General features: G+C 39.5%; 1 protein-coding gene across 3 annotated transcripts in view; it reads left to right on the forward strand.

The window, feature by feature from the left end:
• The window catches only part of LOC136874358 (non-structural maintenance of chromosomes element 3 homolog), a 165,354-nt gene that overhangs the window by 32,233 nt on the left and 114,339 nt on the right, over positions 1-18,782 (forward strand). For all 3 annotated transcript variants that reach the window (XR_010860256.2, XR_010860257.2, XM_067148000.2), the window contains exon 4: positions 4,261-4,358. Coding sequence is in view for 1 of the 3 variants with exons in the window: in XM_067148000.2 (XP_067004101.2) it covers positions 4,261-4,358 (98 nt within the window). In the remaining 2 variants the exon portion in view is untranslated. The remainder of the gene's footprint in view (positions 1-4,260; positions 4,359-18,782) is intronic.

Raw genomic sequence — 18,782 nt, forward strand, 5'->3', positions numbered from 1 at the left:
ACTTATGTGACATGGTGTGTCTAGAATGAATGTTAAAATAGAGTGCCCACTAGTTGAATTGTGAAAACAATAATCCATATTGCTTTAAACATAACAGACAGGATGCAGAATATGAGCAGGAGTCAAATGTGGGCTCTAGTTGAAAATGCTGATCAACATGTTTTCAAATGTAGGTAGTAAGTAAGTTATGTTGCACAAATTTGCAAGGTGTAGAACGTCGTGCTTGACCTCCGGCCAATTTATACAGATAGTGGGATCTGTGAAGGAAAAAGGGGGAGAATTTAATATTATAAATGTGTGTGAATTTCCTAACTGACCAACATTTAAATGGGAACTTACTTGTTATTTTTAAGATGATAGGTATGGCCTGCTGATTCGGAGTTGCTAACTTGTCTACCAGTGCGGCTCCTAGTATTGTATTTGTGTGATAGATGTGGTGGGGAACCTAGAGTGGGAGAGGAGATGGGCGGATCTTTCTGCGTTATTGCCGGTATAGGAGGGGCTCTTTTACGAGTGACAGGAGCTTGTTTAACATTTAGACGGGGGGTAGAAGGTAATGGAGGAACCTGGCAGGGGAGAGGAGGTAGGCAGATCCTGATGCGTCATTGGCGGTATAGGAGGGGCATTCTTACGAGTGACAGGAGCATGCTTAATGTTTAGAGGAGGGGTATAAGCCTTCATATTTAACAACTTAAACATCTCTTGGATTCCTTTCTGACCTGATTTAACAGTATTTAGTAACTTGGGTGTTAATTCATGTAAAGGACTTCTGACTTCCGTAACATCATTGAGATTTTTATCCTTATTATAATTCTGATCCAAAAATATATAGAGGCTTTCCAATTCGTTCAGAAGCTTACATTTTCCATACTCCTAATTATCGTCAAAATCTTTTTCTATGGAAGTAAAATGATGTCCTGTCTCTTTTATATGTATACTCATTGCTGAGTATTTATTATGTTTTTCTGCATTAAAATGCTCCATGTACCTTGGAAAAAACCTTCTCCCAGTTTGTCCGATATAAGAAAAACCACATTCTGAGCATTTCAATCTATAAATTCCTGATCTCAAGTAACGATGGTTTCCCTGATTAATTTTGCCATGATGAAGAAATATACTTTGGTTCGTATTAGAAGTTCTAAAGGCTATGTTCATACTATGTTTCTTGAACGTATTCATAATTTGGTGAATTGTCGGCTTATTATACGTAAATGTGACATATTTCGTTTTATTATTTCTGTCTAGTATCAGATTTGTAGACAGCTTATTTCTAATTTTATTATCTAGGCAATTGACCACCTCAACTTTAAATCCATTTAATTTTGCTAAATTCTTTATGTAGTTTAATTCTATCTTTAATTTATTAGGGGAGTGTGTAATTCTCAAAGCTCTATAAATCAAACTATAGAAAGATGCCTGCTTTTGTGAACTGGGGTGTAATGACGAGTTGTTTATGGTTATTGGAGCATGTGTTAGTTTCCTGTATATTTGGAAATCAAAAATGTTGTTTAATTTTGTGACCGTTATGTCCAAAAAATTCAGTGAATTATTAGACCCGTCTTCCTTCATAAATTTTACATTGGGGTCAATCCTGTTTATATTTTCCAGTATCTCATTACTATTAGTGATGTCTTTATCAATAATAACGAATGTGTTGTCTACATGTCTTAACCATAAGTCTATGCCACTGATTTTTTCGTTTATCTTCGTGTGTTCGATCGTGTCCATGTATATGTCCATTTACAGATCCTACTATTTGTATAAATTGGCCAGAGGTCAAGCATGACATTTTGTACCTCGCAAATTTTCACAACATAACTTACTACGTACATTTTTAAACAAGTTGATCAGCATTTTCAACGAGCTCACATTTGACTCCTGCTCATATTCTGCATCCTGTCTGTTATGTTTAAAGCAATATGGATTATTGTGTTTTCACAATTCAACTAGTGGGCACTCTATTTTTAACAGTCATTCTGGACACACCACGTCACATAAGTTGCATTTTATTTTATTTTTCCTTACAATTGGTGTTCACCTTGGTGCTGTTTTATAGAGACATTTACTACAGTTCTTAAAGGCAGCCATACACGAGCGGGATTTCCTCAAGATTCGGCCTGAACAGTCCAGTCCTTGAGGAATACCCCAACATGTGTGGCAGCGTTCTTGAGGCCGCGCTAGGTGCGAGAGATCCAAAATTCCTGAACAAAATTCAATTCTTTTCCGCCTTGAGGCCAGGCAGGCTGGATTTTCCCGGTCTCTTGCTTGCGTGTATGTGTTGACAGCAGTAGGCCTTGAGGATTTGTGAAGTGAGGTGATTGTTGAGAGCGTCCCATATCCTCATGTCTCCCCCAAGGCCTTTTTCCTTGAGGAAATCCTCTCCGTGTGTGAGCGAGGGTTCGGTCTTTAAGAAGAGCTTTAATGTTGTTTTTTAGATGTAATGTAATTTACATCTAATTTGGTTTTTAGACTACTGTAATTTTAATATTGACTATTGACTTTTCAAATATGTTTATGACAGTTCAAGAACATCATTTTAAGATAAGATGAAGGCTGAAGATGCTCTTATAAGAGCGAAACATGTCCCTTAGAGAAATTAATTGTATGAAAGTGTAAACACCAAAAAGGTGATTTGTATTGAACAGATGGGCAAGAAATATTTATTATAATTGCTGTGAATAACAACATTCAATACGGAGTAACCATGTGGATAATGACCTGTAACATACCACTTAATCGAGCAGCTCGTCTTCTTTCTCCCAAGTCTTCCCAGCCCAAACTTTCCAACATTTTCTTTTGATGGAAATCACCCAGAGCAAATCGAACTGCATTTCTTGTGATTTTTTTCCCAGTTCTTGAATCCAGTAATCCTGGTGAGGGTCCCATACACTGGAACCATGCTCCAGTTGGGGTCTTACTGGAGACTTATATGCCCTCTCCTTTACATCCTTTCTACAACTCCAAAACATCCTCATAACCATATGCAGAGATCTGTATCCTTTATTTACAACTCCATGTATGTGATTACCCCAATGAAGATCTTTACTTATATTAACACGTGCGTACTTACAGTGATCCCCATAAGGAACTTTCACTCCATCAATGCAGTAATTGAAACTAGAGGACTTTTCCTATTTGTGAAACTCACAACCTGACTTTTTGTTGTCATGTAATAACTTCTGTCTGAATAAATAGTGTATTGAATTGGTGAGTATTTGTATTTGTAGAGTAGGTACGATCCGCACTGTTGGCAGCCCTGAAATGGTTTTCCGTGGTTTCCCATTTTCACACCAGGCAAATGCTAGGGCTGTACCTTAACCCTTAAACCGGTAGTTGTAGCTCTAACCGGTGGGTGCGCACCATACATTTGCAGTACCTGATATATGTCACTCTGATAGATGAATTATTCACAGAATATGCACATGTAATACACTGCAACATTCAGCATGAACTGGACTATTTGAAAAGTGCTTTGCATTTACCTTCAATACAATACTTTTTTAAAATTTTCCATCCCTTTAAATGCCCCATCAAAAAAAAAAATTAAAATTTTTTTACTTACACATCAAATATAAACAACTAATCAGTTTTTCTGAAACTCTTTAAAATGTATACTTTGTAGAGAAATTAATTCTAATTTTAAGTGAATAGTGTTAATACTTCAGGAATTTTTCAGTAAAAAGTACAGTAGTTCATAGGGCTCAAATTGGTGGGTATTCATAACCTACCTCAGGTGGCACAACACTTACCCATTCTGTTGCAGTAGGTCTTGAATTTACAGATGCATTTAATTCTGTTACAATATCTTCATAATTTAAATCCAAAAATGTAGCCATCGTGTGTGCATAACGCACAGTAAACCATGAAAGCAAGTCGCAACAAAATCAACACATTTCAAAGCTGTACAAATTGCGACCTTCATTTGTTTCAAAGATATCACACATAAATGGATGTATTTAACACTGAAACATTCCACATTCCATGGAGAAAATATGCCTGATGAATGCTGCCATCTAACAAAAAAAAAATTCGCAACTTCTTCTACCTGTATGTACTGGTAAAGTAGACCTGACGATCTAGCTTCAGCAGCGGTTGAGATAGGCGCACACCTGCCGATCTATCGTCACCTACCGGTTCGAGGGTTAAGGCCATGGGTGCTTTCTTCCCACTCCTAGCCCTTTCCTATCCCATCGTTGTCAAAAGACAATACAATGTCAGTATGACATAAAGCAACTTGTAAAAGAAATGCTTTATTTACAGGTCACCTGTTCGAGTTTTTGGAAAGTATAAAGATAGTCACCAAGAAAGTCAATGAAGTCCATCCCTATTTTGGAGATGTAAGAAAGCTAGTCACAAAAGTAAGTAGGGTTTTGTTATAAGAATTAGAATTCAATGTCGAAGTAATGAGAAAAACACTTGCATTGGACGCTCATTAACTCTTTAATACCAGCCTCTGTGCACTGTATGGACTCGTGCATTATCACAAGCAGACAGCCTCTGTGCTTGATACGGACCTGTGTGGTGCATTGTTCAAACCAGTATCCCGATCAGAGTTGTAAAGATATTGCAACTCCTTTTGGTATATCTTTGTAGACCAAAGTCTTAGCTGCTATAATATATATAAATACTTTTTTAATTGCCAGTTTTTATGCTTATTAGAGCTCTTTTGATGTAGGCAAATTTTTGCCCGGGAAATTCATGAGCTGATCTCTTTACTTAGCATATTTCCATAAAATGTTGGGAAGCCTTTGCGGGATATTTCCAGGGGTCTTCACAATGTTGGCAGACGGGATTTCTCAAGTGTGCCACACCAAGGTTCCCTTCTGTCTCACCATTCTATCATCGCCTTCATGGATATGTCAATGACACATCAGTCTATGTTTATGTTCCCGACTGTGACGTAATATTCACTTCTCTTATACCGATGGCGCTCTTTGACCATCAATGGTGACGAAGCATTTCTCTCTTTCAATTTCCTTATCTTTTACTCTCGAATAGAGAGTCAACAACAATGACTGCTGGTGAAAAGATGAATACATTAAATGGCGGCATGTATATGCTTAATTTTAAATGGTATTATTTGTGGATTTTCGATCCGCCCTATGCAACTATGTGGATTATTACATAATCTGCAGATTTCATTCTACAAAAGGTTTAAGGCATTTATTTACATTATTCTTTTGGGTTTGTCATTGTTATTGTGATCTTGTGTTTGGAGACTATTCTGCAGACCCCTATCTTTTTGGTTGCTGCAGACCTCATAAGTTTTAATTTACATATTGCTTGTTCTGTGTTATCTTTACTATACACGAGAGTGGAGAGTGACACCAATTTCTGTAAACTGTGTGTACCTGTGACCTTGATTTGAGACCCTGTTTAATTTTCTTCGAGTCTATGACTGGCTGAGCTTGTACAGTATTGATATGTTCTGACGTTAATGATACGCATCTCATATTCACCAAAAGAAAGGTGATATGAGTACAGAATGTAGCGTGCGTTATGTGCGTGGATCACGATGTATTTGGGATGAGCCTGGGTTGCTGAGCGGCCATCCAGTGTTGTGAGTTGGGTATCTCGTTCAAGCTCACTAGCCTCTGGTTTTATTTGTCATGTGTTGCGAGCATTCTCGTATCCTAGCTTGACCCCTATGCTTATTTGGATTTGCTCTTATTTGTCTCTAGCTTGTGTGTGTCTGTGTGCATAGATGAAAGATTTGTGTTGTTTTCCGCATCTCGCCTTCCTTATTTTCTTTATTATATTTGTTTTTGGCTTTGCATGCCTGATTAGTTATTATTGTTAAAAAATTATTCTTTCAGTTAACATGTTTCATTGTTTGAGATATTGATTGATCTCGGTAACTATGACAACCTATCATCTTCCTAGGTTCTGGTGGTGGGGCCAGGGTTTTGCTTCTTGGTGCTTTTCTGATAGCTGGGGATGCTAGTTTCTATGGAGCTATTGTTGTAGTGGCCCATGTCTTTTGAATGAATGTGACTGTTGAGGCCTAACATTGCCGTATACTCCATTACGCAACTTTCTGAGTTGTGTGTTCTTTCGCACATGTCCTACTTTCACAGCGAGAAAAGGGATGCTTCATATTTTGACTTACTGTTCCGAGAAAAGGTTTGTTTTATTATTGATGTAATTCTCACTCATCACAACGCTTCCATGACAACTCTGTTAGTGTTTGTAAAAGATGAAATTTTCTAAATTGAAAGGAAATTGACTATGCACATGGTATTCCTTGGACAGAACATGTAAGTTATTTGCTATTTGTATCCCCAGCTTTTGTTCATTAACTCACTTAATTTCATTTTTATGTCAATAAACCCTTTTATTGGATCCCTCTTCTTTTATCGGAGGTTATGCCTCTTGCTTCCTCCCCCTAATTAAAGAGGCACGAGTTCAGCTGCAGGTAGTTTTCAGCCTGTTCCTACCGAGTCCACGCGTTAAGTATTTGTGTTACTGATCGGTGTGGGTTAACAGACGAGGTCTGTGCAAAGGTGATGTTGGGGACATTTTAGCAGAATTAGGAATTCTGAACTGTTGGAGAGTAGCGGTTTGAATGATGTGGATGATATTGCTATAGCAGTATTATTGTGAACGAAAATTATGATACCATTAAAGATGACGAGCTGCTTATTGCAGGTTTTGGTTTGTAACATGGGACTCTGCTTGGAGGACTGCTTCAAGGCCCTTAACACTTAACTGAATTACCAAAGTTAATATATTATTTTTTTCATTTTGAGATAGATCATGGAAAAGAGCTGGGGGTATGGGAAAGATATAGTAATGACATTTATAGACTTAGAAAAGGCATACGACAGCATACCCAGAACAAAAGTTTGGGAAAGCCTGACACACAGGGGCATTGGCAAGGAACTAATAACAATAATACAAGCAATATATGATAACTGTCAGCTGTGTGAAGACAACAGGGGGTAGATCAGAATGGTTTGGATTAACAACGGGCTAAAACAAGGGACTGTGTTGTCACTTTTATTTATCATAATGATGATGAATGACATCATAAAGGCAGCAAGGGAAAATTATAGAGGAAGAAGAATGAGTGTATTTGTTTATTTATTTATTTATTTATTTATTTATTTATTTATTTATTTATTTATTTATTTATTTATTTATTTATTTATTTATTTAATTGCAAGTGTACAAAAGAAGAAGAAAATTTACAATATATACAAGGACAGGAATGTTGGTAGCGTTCACATTTACTAATCAGTAGAGCTGGAATTTTTATGTAGTATCAAGTGGCATAATATGTACATAGATATGTAACAAAAAGCACCAAAATATGTAGCAAAATATGTAGAATGGGCAAAATATGTAATATCATATAATTAATATAAACTTACCATTTTGTCAGTTACAACACACTAAACACGATTTATATTACATTTTGCAGCACAGTGAACAATTAAGTATTTTTCAATGTTCTTTGGAGTCATGAATATATCACACACATATTCAATAGAAACTTATTATTTTGTCAGTTACAACACACTAAACATGCTTTATATTACATTTTGCAGCACAGTGAACAATTAAGTATTTTTCAATGTTCTTTGGAGTCATATTATATGAATATATTACACACATATTCAATAGAAACTTATTATTTTCAACACTCAAAGCACGTTTATTGCTTAAATTTTGTAGTACAGTGAACTATGAAGTATTTTTCAATGTTCTCTGGGGTCATGGAAAGGCGTTTGTCACTTAGGATGTTCTTATATGCAGAGAAAGATCTTTCAACATCACATGATGTAACTGGGGCAAATTTTAGGAGAGGAATTTTCGCTGGAGAAATGTCCTCAGGAGGATCAACGTCATCTCCATTTAGAATTTGGCAACACTGTGAAATGTTGAATAACCAGGATTTCTCTTCAACACTTTTTGCAATTTACTCAATACAATTGCACCAGTTTCCCCATGCACAGCACTTAGTTTTTCAATAGCATCCTCTATGATGGCAATAGAATCTTGCAGTGGCAGTCCTAATGTTTCTAGACGTTCGATGGTTTCTGGAAGCCAGCAGAAGTTGCCCCTGATGTAGGTGATTGAGGAGACCACTGTGGAGTCACTAAAGGCAGTTTGTGATTCACTAATAGATACAGCATTTTCAGGATCAAAAGAATCTACCACAGTTTTTATAACATCTAGATGCTCACTATAGAATTTAACTGCTTCTATCCATGTCCCCCACCTCGTTAACACTGGTTCCGGAGGCAGTGGTATCTCTGGCAATTGCTGTTTGTAAGATATCACTCATTGTGGAGCTTTTAGAAAAATCTTTTTTGTTGCTGAAATTAATCTATTCACTTGTGGAAACTTAGCTCTAATATCTTCGGCAACACGTTGCAATCCATGAGCCAAGTATGTAAAATGGAGCATATTGGGATAAAACACCTTCAAAGCAGTTGCAGCCTTAAGCGTATATGCTGCAGCATCAGAATACATCACTAATACCTTTTCGTATTTCATCTCAGTCAGCTATGGAGCTCTTAATCCATCATTCACAAATCTCGCAATAGTTGAGTGATTTGTATAGTCTAGCTCTTTGCAGTAGATCAAACATGGTTTTGAGGCACTGTCACGTTGTAGCTTCCCCACCACAAGATTTGCAATAAATTTACCCTTAGCATCTTAGCATCTGTTGTTTCATCAACAGCAACCCATATGAAAGAATTTCCTATATGCTGTCTTATGTTGTGCATTACCTCGTCGTAGCAGACTTGAAGATAATTCTTGCGTAGTGTTGATTGGTTAGAAACATGTTGCTTGCAGTATTTTTCCAGAAAAGATGTGAATTCAGGCACTTCAAGTTTATACCATGGTACAGGTGCGGTTCTGCCTTTAGGTCACATGGTCACGCGCCCCTCCACCAACTAAAACTACTATAAAAATCAGAACAACATTATGCACGATTACTGTCACGACCACCTTTAGTGAGTTCAAGAGGCTATGATTCACCATGATTGTTCTTGTTCTAGCAGCCCTGGACTAAACTAGGCAACATAGTAAAGGTCTAATCCCGGATGGGACCGACTCGTTCTTATACCTGAACATCATCCCCTCATTCTGCGAGCTGTAAGGGGTGAAGGGGGTTATGGCAAATTCCATTGACCCGGTCACAGTATTTCTACGACGTGACACTTCAGCGCTAGTTCGTATTTTGAATTTACTTCTCCTACACCCTACTATATAGCACCCAGCTACAGTTTCTTGTCGGCATATGTATTATTAACGCGCGCAAAAGTAGTGTTTGTAAAAAACCTGTGCTTACCTTGTACGTCTGTTAGATTAATCGTGTCCATCGGTGTCGATGTTCATTGTAAGTCTGAAAAGTGTGTGAAGATTAGTGTGATGTATCTGAGTGTATTCCTGTGCGAGCATAAGTGTTTTTAAAATCAGTCAAGTGAGCTACTTACAAACAAAATCTCTTAATTACGAAAACAGATTATTAGCTAAAGAAATGGGCCGACCAAGACCAGAGCTTAGCATAAATCAAGAGTTCAAAGATAAAAATAGAACCTACAATGGCAGTTTTAATAAGAACATGTACGAAAATTGGGAATGGCTGTGTGGTTGTCCAATAAGTGATTCGCTGTTTTGCTTCCCGTGTATAACCCGGACTTCAATAATCGAGTAACTGAAGAATTTGCTATTGCCAAAGACAGGAGAATCGAGCTGATATACAAGAAATAAGAAGGTAAGATCAATTTAATTGATTCCTAGTATTCCTAATATGTTGAATGTGCCCCACCCATTTTTATCATCACGAGCCGCCACTGCCATGCTATAATGGCTGCAAACATTGCACTGCATAAGTCTTTATAAAAAGGGTTACTTGAAGGTGAAGGCTGCATCTGTGTTAAAAGGATTTGTTTCTTTTGTAGACCTAACTGTTGGTTTTTTCTATGCAGAGCACTTCGTGCATGTTGCTCAAACTGGGATTTCATAGAACATGCGATATGTTGTTGCATGCTTGGCAAATCACTACTTTGCCAGCAGTTGCAAAGGACTCGTCAACTGCAATCCATGATTTTAACTTTGAAGCCAGCGAGGATGTTACTGGTGCCATATTGACTCTAGAGGAAACTGATGTTTATGAACTATGTTCTTGTTGTTCAAAAGAAACTAAAACCTAATTGAGACATTTCAAAGGAAGACAGCTGTAACAACAGATTTGGAAATTCCTAAGTACATAACAAAGAGGTCACAGAAATGCACTTAGAAAAATATTCCTGGAAACTCCAACATGAAAGTTGCTAGTTGTAAAGCAATTAACTCTAAAAGTGATGAAAGATTTAAGACTGCATGAAAGTTGCTAGTTGTAAAGCAATTAACTCTAAAAGGGATGAAAGATTTAAGACTGGCACATGTAAAGTAACAGTTTTCCTGCAGCTAATTGGAACCTTTAGAATAACCTGCACCTATCATCCTCTCAAATACCTGTCACTCATAATTACCTTAATGCCCCTGTTGAGAGAACAGACAACAACCCCACATTAAGTGTAAAACTTCAATTCAGCAATTTATTATATATGAAAACAGGAAAACGCTAAAATATGCCATTTTATGTAATATCACTAAGAATATGTAGAATACCAACAAATATAAAAAAATATGTAAAATGAAATTCGGTAATAATAACCCTAATATAATGTTTTGTGAACATATGACTTTTCCCAGCACCTAAATAGCAAGGAACAAAATATGTAATTACATAGAAATCCCAGCTCTACTAATCAGTGTCCAGTTGCTGTAGCCATTCTAAGAAAGGAGGTGTAGCACTGATGACATCTCGGGCTGGTCCATCATATTTCCTCAGAAGGCACTCCTCAGTAATGTGCTGCCCTGACTGGAAAAGGGTTCCGTGGTCACAGACAGGGAATTCTCGAAGTCCCCGCTTATGTAGCATGGCATTACATCTAGCGTGGCCTGTTCTTAAACGGTTGAATTTAGATTATTGGTGTCTCTTCAGGTGAAATCCTGGGAGTCCAGTTGTGGGGTAATTTTCCCTGAATGTTGAAGGCAGTCCTGTCATGCCATATTAGGTTCCTTGACTTAACTCTTTCCCGCGGGTTGCGTAGTAAAGCGTACTGGAGTCCCACATTGTCTCCCGCGGGTTGCGTAGTAAAGCATACTCGACTTTCAAACCGACTTCCTCTGCCAGACTGCTAAACATATAACCTTTTGGAACCACTGAATTCCCTACGATTCCTAGATACTACTGGCATGCACGGAATCCTAAAATAAAGTGTTCTTTTATACGTTTTCTTAGATAGAACAGACAGCTGACTGAATGTAAACACATTGCAGGAACATGGCTGCTCATAACCAGTTTATTTATTTATTTATTTCGTATGGCATGAGGATACATTGTTACAATTTGGTTATTAACTATATTTATACATTTGAGCTCATCAATATCTGCATTGCTGCTAAAGCTGAATGTCCAGTTTTGTTAGCCAACTCACAGCTTCAGCACTGGCCTCATGGATATCCTTTATTGTCCCACTGAATCTTCGGAGTGGGCACTCTGTGACGATATGTTGAACGGTCTGAGGCACATCAGAGCAGTCGCAATAAGGATCGCTGGTAATCTTCCACTTGTGTTTCCAGAAGTTGCATCTGCCATGTTGAGTTCTGATCCGATTAAGTGATGACCAGATTTTTCTGGGTAAGTTGAAACCAGGAGGTTGCATAACTGGATCCGAAATTAGACCTAATCTGTCAGGGTTTGAAGCTGCCCACCCATAGCGCCAGGCAGTGTTAGTATGAAATTCATCTTGGACTAGCCTCTTTCCTAGTAACCAAGAAGATTTCCTAGATTTCAGCCTGAGATCTTCACGTAGGCAGTCTTGATGTATTGGTAGAAGAGGATTGTCACAGCATTTAACCCATTCTTTCTTCAGTGCCATTTGTCTTCGGAGATGAGGAGGTGGAATATTTGAAAGAACTGGTAACCACTCCAAAGGTGTGGATTGGATGGTTCCTGATATAGCCCTCATTGTATCGTTTAACTGAGTGTCTATCTTCTTTGTATGGGCACTGTTGAGCCATACTGGGCAGCAGTATTCGGCTACTGGGTATACTAACGCAAGTGCTGTAGTTCGGAGGGTGGATGCAGATGGGCCCCAGCTTGTTCCTGTGAGTTTGTGCAGGATGTTATTGCGGGTTTTGATCTTGGCAGATGTTTTGCGTACATGTTCGCTGTAAGTCAAAGATCGATCCAAGGTAACGCCTAGATATTTTGGATGAGGATTGAACTTCAGTATATGACCTCTGAATTGAACCTGCGGAGGATATTTGTTACAAATTAGATCAATATGTCAACAAATGCAATGGTAGTGAGTTTGAAGTTGTAGGTATGATAATAAAAATGGTATAGGAAGCATTTGGGACAGAATATGAATCTGAGAGTAATCGAAATAGGGCACAGGAAAGGAAATGTTCATTCAGGTACTGTCTCCTTTTAAAATATTAGGCCTACTTGTAAAAAACATAATTATCAGTTTTAATTCTTCAGTTAATTCTGTTTCGGATCATGAGCCTCTACTTAATTACATAATAGCCTGTTCCAACTAATGTCATTTTATCTTCCAATCCCATTCAGTCACAAATTGTTTATAGATTGTATGACCGAGAGGAAGCACGATTTGCTATCTAAATATCTTCATTCGACTGATCCTGAAAATGAAATAAATTGGGAGATTTAGGGTGAATTCCTGTGTTCTCTGCATTACCAAGAAAATAAGAGCCCCTTCATGTCCAGCAATTTAGACTGACTTCAAGAACAAGCAATTTAACATTATGCACCATATTGGATGCTTCCTGATGTATGATTCTGAACAGGGGGGGTCTTGCGTGTAATTAGGTGATCTCATTGTATCATTTTAGAATAACTATAGTGTATTTTCCATTGTTACAAAATTTGAAAGTGATATCTTAAGTGGTTTTTACAGAATAAATTATTTAGTGAAGGTACTCCACAACTATACCTGACAAGCAAATTATTACTCTAGGTTTTGCCCGACAGTGAGTCAAAGATATTCCATGGGAAAGGGTTAAGACAAGAAGGGGGTAGGTCAGTAAGGACCTGATGGATTGGAAGATTCTGTGGATGATCAGGATGGTGTAATTTTTTCCACTCGCATATAGTTGCTTCCTGTGATCTCAGTTCCGGGGGTGGTAATGTTACTGATACATACCTGCCAACCCTTCCGATTTACCTGGAAACTTTCCATTTTTTAACTCGTCTTCCGATTTTCCGATTTATTTTTAATTCTTCCTCATTTTGACCAATATAATCTCGGTACGGTTAATACTCTTCCCCTGGGATAAATTATAATTGGCGCGCGGCTGTGAGCTTGCATTCAGGAGATAGTAGGTTCGAATCCCACTATCGGCAGCCCTGAAGATGGTTTTCCATGGTTTCCCATTTTCACACCAGGCAAATGCTGGGGCTGTACCTTAATTAAGGCCACGGCCGCTATCTTCCAACTCCTAGGCCTTTCCTATCCCATCGTCGCCGTAAGACCTATCTGTGTCGGTGCGACGTAAAGCCCCTAGCAAAAAAAATATATATATATATATATAATTATTGTTTGCTTGTGTAATTTATGCAACCTCATTTTCAAGTGTATTTATTTGGCAAGTCCGTCGTCTTCATGTATTGTGTTTCCCATTCGCTACAGCATCGTGTATGTTTTAAAGCCGGGAATTTGGGACGGCAATTGTCCTACAAGGGAGAGAGGCTAGCGACTCGTTAATCGGGACGAAAGATCGAGTTTCTCATTCGCGCGCTGTTAACATTTCTGTACATGGTTTCGTTGGAGTTGTAGGCCATGTGATTTTTCTTGTGGTTCTTTGCTTTTCCCCCTGTCAAAGTCGTATGTTAATAATGTATTAGACAAATTGATCTGTTTTGTATGTGGTAGTTTTGCGTATTTCAGTGCATTTGTGTTCATTCTTAGTTCATAATTGGAATGAGTTTAATGTACACTGACTGACAGAGCAAATGCAACACCAAGAAAGAGTGGTCAGAACTTTATGCCAATTGCAGGGTAGACTGACGTCACTGAGGTATGCTCATGATGTGAAATGCGCCGCTGTGCTGCGCACGTAGCGAACGATAAATGGGACACGGCGTTGGCGAATGGCCCACTTCGTACCGTGATTTCTCAGCCGACAGTCATTGTAGAACGTGTTGTCGTGTGCCACAGGACACGTGTATAGCTAAGAATGCCAGGCCGCCGTCAACGGAGGCATTTCCAGGAGACAGATGACTTTACAGGGGTATGGTGATCGGGCTGAGAAGGGCAGGTTGGTCGCTTCGTCAAATCGCAGCCGATACCCATAGGGATGTGTCCACGGTGCAGCGCCTGTGGTGAAAATGGTTGGCGCAGGGACATGTGGCACGTGCGAGGGGTCCAGGCGCAGCCCGAGTGACGTCAGCACGCGAGGATCGGCGCATCCGCCGCCAAGCGGTGGCAGCCCCGCACGCCACGTCAACCGCCATTCTTCAGCATGTGCAAGACACCCTGGCTGTTCCAATATCGACCAGAACAATTTCCCGTCGATTGGTTGAAGGAGGCCTGCACTCCCGGCGTCCGCTCAGAAGACTACCATTGACTCCACAGCATAGACGTGCACGCCTGGCATGGTGCCGGGCTAGAGCGACTTGGATGAGGGAATGGCGGAACGTCGTGTTCTCCGATGAGTCACGCTTCTGTTCTGTCAGTGATAGTCACCGCTGACGAGTGTGGCGTCGGCGTGGAGAAAGGTCAAATCCGGCAGTAACTGTGGAGCGCCCTACCGCTAGACAACGCGGCATCATGGTTTGGGGCGCTATTGCGTATGATTCCACGTCACCTCTAGTGCGTATTCAAGGCACGTTAAATGCCCACCGCTACGTGCAGCATGTGCTGCGGCCGGTGGCACTCCCGTACCTTCTGGGGCTGCCCAATGCTCTGTTTCAGCAGGATTATGCCCGCCCACACACTGCTCGCATCTCCCAACAGGCTCTACGAGGCGTACAGATGCTTCCGTGGCCAGCGTACTCTCTGGATCTCTCACCAATCGAACACGTGTGGGATCTCATTGGACGCCGTTTGCAAACTCTGCCCCAGCCTCGTACGGACGACCAACTGTGGCAAATGGTTGACAGAGAATGGAGAACCATCGCTCAGGACACCATCCGCACTCTTATTGACTCTGTACCTCGACGTGTTTCTGCGTGCATCGCCGCTCGCGGTGGTCCTACATCCTACTGAGTCGATGCCGTGCGCATTGTTTAACCTGCATATCGGTTTGAAATAAACATCAATTATTCGTCCGCGCCGTCTCTGTTTTTTCCCCAACTTTCATCCCTTTCGAACCACTCCTTCTTGGTGTTGCATTTGCTCTGTCAGTGTATTTCAGAGTGCTGTGTCAGTGACAGTTTCTGGTATTTTCTCTTCACATTATGGCCACAAAACATAACAAACATTATCTCTAAGTGTTGAGAGATACCTATAAAATTGAATTTCCGTTCGTGTTACAGTCTAATAAAGGAAACTGTGCATTTTTGTTCTCTGTTTGTTACGTTTTCTTGTAACCATTTTTATGTTTCCTTAGTTTAAGATTTTAAATTTAATGATTAATTCGCCTTGTAACTTAGGACTTTTTATAGAGACCGTGGCATATTATATGCCGTAAAATCCAAGAATTAAAAAATCTCCCTATTTTTTATTTCTAAAAGTTGGCAGGTATGCTGATAGTATGTAGCCACGGGATTAGGGTGGATTTTAGTGTGCCTGTTATGGTTCTCATATATTCGTTCAAATGGCCGTCGATCTTCCTAGTATGAATGCTACGTTGCCACACCAGGACACAGTATTCAGCCACTGGATGAACCATGGTGAGGGCAGTAGTGCATAGTGAGGATGCATCAGCTCCCCATGTCGTACCATCTAGTTTCTTCATGATGTTGTTTTGTGACTTAAGTTTCTGACTTGTATTTTTCAGGTGTTTTTTGTATGTTAAACAATGGTCTAAGGTGATGCCAAGGTACTTGGGGTTGAAATTATGTTTAATTTTTTGTTGGCAGAATACAACATTGAGCTTTTGGTGAGCTATTTGCTAACACAGATGGACTGAGCATACTTCTGTCTTAGCCAAATTTGGGCAAAGTCTCCACTTTGTATACTATACATTCAAGGTTTCTAAGTCATTGGAGAGAATGCTTCCCCCCCTCTTCTAATGTGACAGTTTGGACAGCGATGGCTAAGTCGTCGGTATAGCAGGAATTTCTTGCTGATGGTGACAGGCATGTCACTGGTTTACAAGTTAAAAAGTAGTGGGGCTAATACAGATCCTAGAGGTAGTCCATTTTTTACTATAAAAGACTTGCTTGTCTTTTGCCCTATGGTGACCTTGAAGTACCGATTTGTCAGCATGTTCTTCAGAAGGGCTGTAAGTTTCGGCAGCATGTATGCTTTTCAATTTTGAATAGTAGTCCATCCAGCCAAACTGTATCATATGCCGCTGTCAGGTGAACAAAAGCGACGGATGTCTTTAACTATCTGGAATCCTGCCTCAAAATATGATGTTAATGCTAATAATAGTTCACAGCAGCTTCATTTGATTCTGAAACCCGCCTGGTATGTTGGTGTTATGTTATTTATTATTTCCCGTTGTTTTGAACCTTTTAAAAATAGTTTTGTTCCCAACTATAGTGTCCAAACAGTGTGAATCAATTCCCAAATGGTTTCTGGAGATGGTCTCTGGTCTGGGCAACGGACTGCTTATGTAGGATGGCTGATAGTCTAATAAAAAAGTGGAGACAACGAATGTACGAAATTAAACATCACTATGATGAAACGCATTACCACCACCAGTAGATTTCCATAAATGCGGCAAACTTTCGTGTTATTTATTTTTACTCTTTCCGTCGTGGAGTTTTTGGCACTATCTGGGCGATAGCATAACTAACCTAAGCAATGCGGTCTCTCTTATCTCATTTACAGCTGTTTAGGTAAATCCTGATGTGATAAATGTGAAGAACAAGCATGAAATATAGTTAAAATTAGGGTCTGGCTTTCAACAGCTGCAGTTATCAAAATAATGCTTCCAGTTACTATGTATTTCATTCGAAAGTATAACTCGTAACATATCGTCGTTGCCGGGACAAAACCTCCTATGTGAAATATTTTAGCTTAGAACTTTGGTCGGTAAGGTACTGTCATCTAAGGTGCAATATTGCGTGAATATTGTCAAGGCATTCTCGCTCTTCATAATGTATGTGCTGCGGGTCAGTATATCTCCAAAAATATTATCACATAGGAGGTTTTGTCCCGGCAACGACGATATGCTAGTTATCAGCTGGTGGTTTGGCACGCTTTCTACATGGCTTTATTCGGAAGGAGTGGCTTCTCCTACACATACACCAACCATACTTGCCAACCCTTCCGATTCACCCGGAAACTTTCTGATTTTTAACTCGTCTTCCAATTTTTCCTATTTTTTACCAATATAACCTCCAGTATAGTCAATACTAGAGACAGGAATTTGCCTATTTGCCTATTTTATTCCTGTAGTCAGAAACATAGGCTTTTGAGATATAAATCCGTTTCAGGTTCCTTTAAGCTAGATTTAGTTGGTTTTATTGTGCCTATAAATGCCTATTTCCGGGGTTTATGCCTATTTGTAGTATAATTGCCTATTCGATGCCTATTTGATGCCTTTTTAATATATTTTAAAGAAGTAGGTTTTCCTCCAGTGCATAATATTGCAACAGATGCGCTCGACAGTATTATCTTCTTGTTTCTCAAGATCTGTTTACCCCACGAGCAAAAATGGGAATTTTTGGAAGTCACCAGAAATAGTTCTTGGGAAATTTCCGTCAGGAGAGACAAGGAACAATTTGACCTCGAAGCCTTAACCCCTCCAACATTCTAAGACATATGCGAGAACCAATCAACATCGAACCCTTATACCTCCTCGATGTGAACTGTTGTACGCGTACGCTTTATCTTCAAAACGTGTTGCGATTTATTGTGAAGAAGAAGGGTGTCTGTGGCAATACCCGAAGAAAAATCATCGGGCAAGTTGAATGTGCGTTTAGGGGCGCGCAGCTGTGAGCTTGCATCCGGGAGATAGTGGGTTCGAGCCCCACTGTCGGCAGCCCTGAAAACGGTTTTCTGTGGTTTCCCATTTTCACACCAGGCAAATGCTGGGGCTGTACCTTAATTAAGGCTACGGTCGCTTCCTTCCCACTCCTAGGCCTTTCCCATCCCATCGTCCCCATAAGACCTATCTGTGTCGGCGTAACGTAAATAATGTAATTGCAAAGAAAAATCGTCGGAAGTCCTACTGACTGAAGCGGTGGATCAGAGGGGATCCCAATTTCACTACGAATGGAAAAGTAGTCTTCTGCCAAGCTTGGCAAATTCGTTTGTTCCTTTTATCTTTTTTGTAACTGAACTACGATCGCATTTCATTGTAGCATTTATAGGCCTATTAATTTAAGTATTGTGGAAAGTTAATTTTGTTGCAATGCTATATTAGTCGTGAACTTTCAATAATTTATATTACTAAAATGTAGATACTCATTTTATTACTGAACGAGGAGTTAGAGCGCCGATGGTTTCTTGTCACAGAGTGGATGAAAATTAAAAATCGGTCATCTTAACTCTGATTCAATTCCCGCAAAAATAGAGATTTAAAACTGAAATATTTTATTTCTGTCTTTCTTTCTTTCTTTCTTAATATGTTTA

The sequence above is a fragment of the Anabrus simplex genome, chromosome 1 (genome assembly GCF_040414725.1).
Source record: "Anabrus simplex isolate iqAnaSimp1 chromosome 1, ASM4041472v1, whole genome shotgun sequence".
Classification (NCBI taxonomy): Eukaryota; Metazoa; Arthropoda; class Insecta; order Orthoptera; family Tettigoniidae; genus Anabrus; species Anabrus simplex.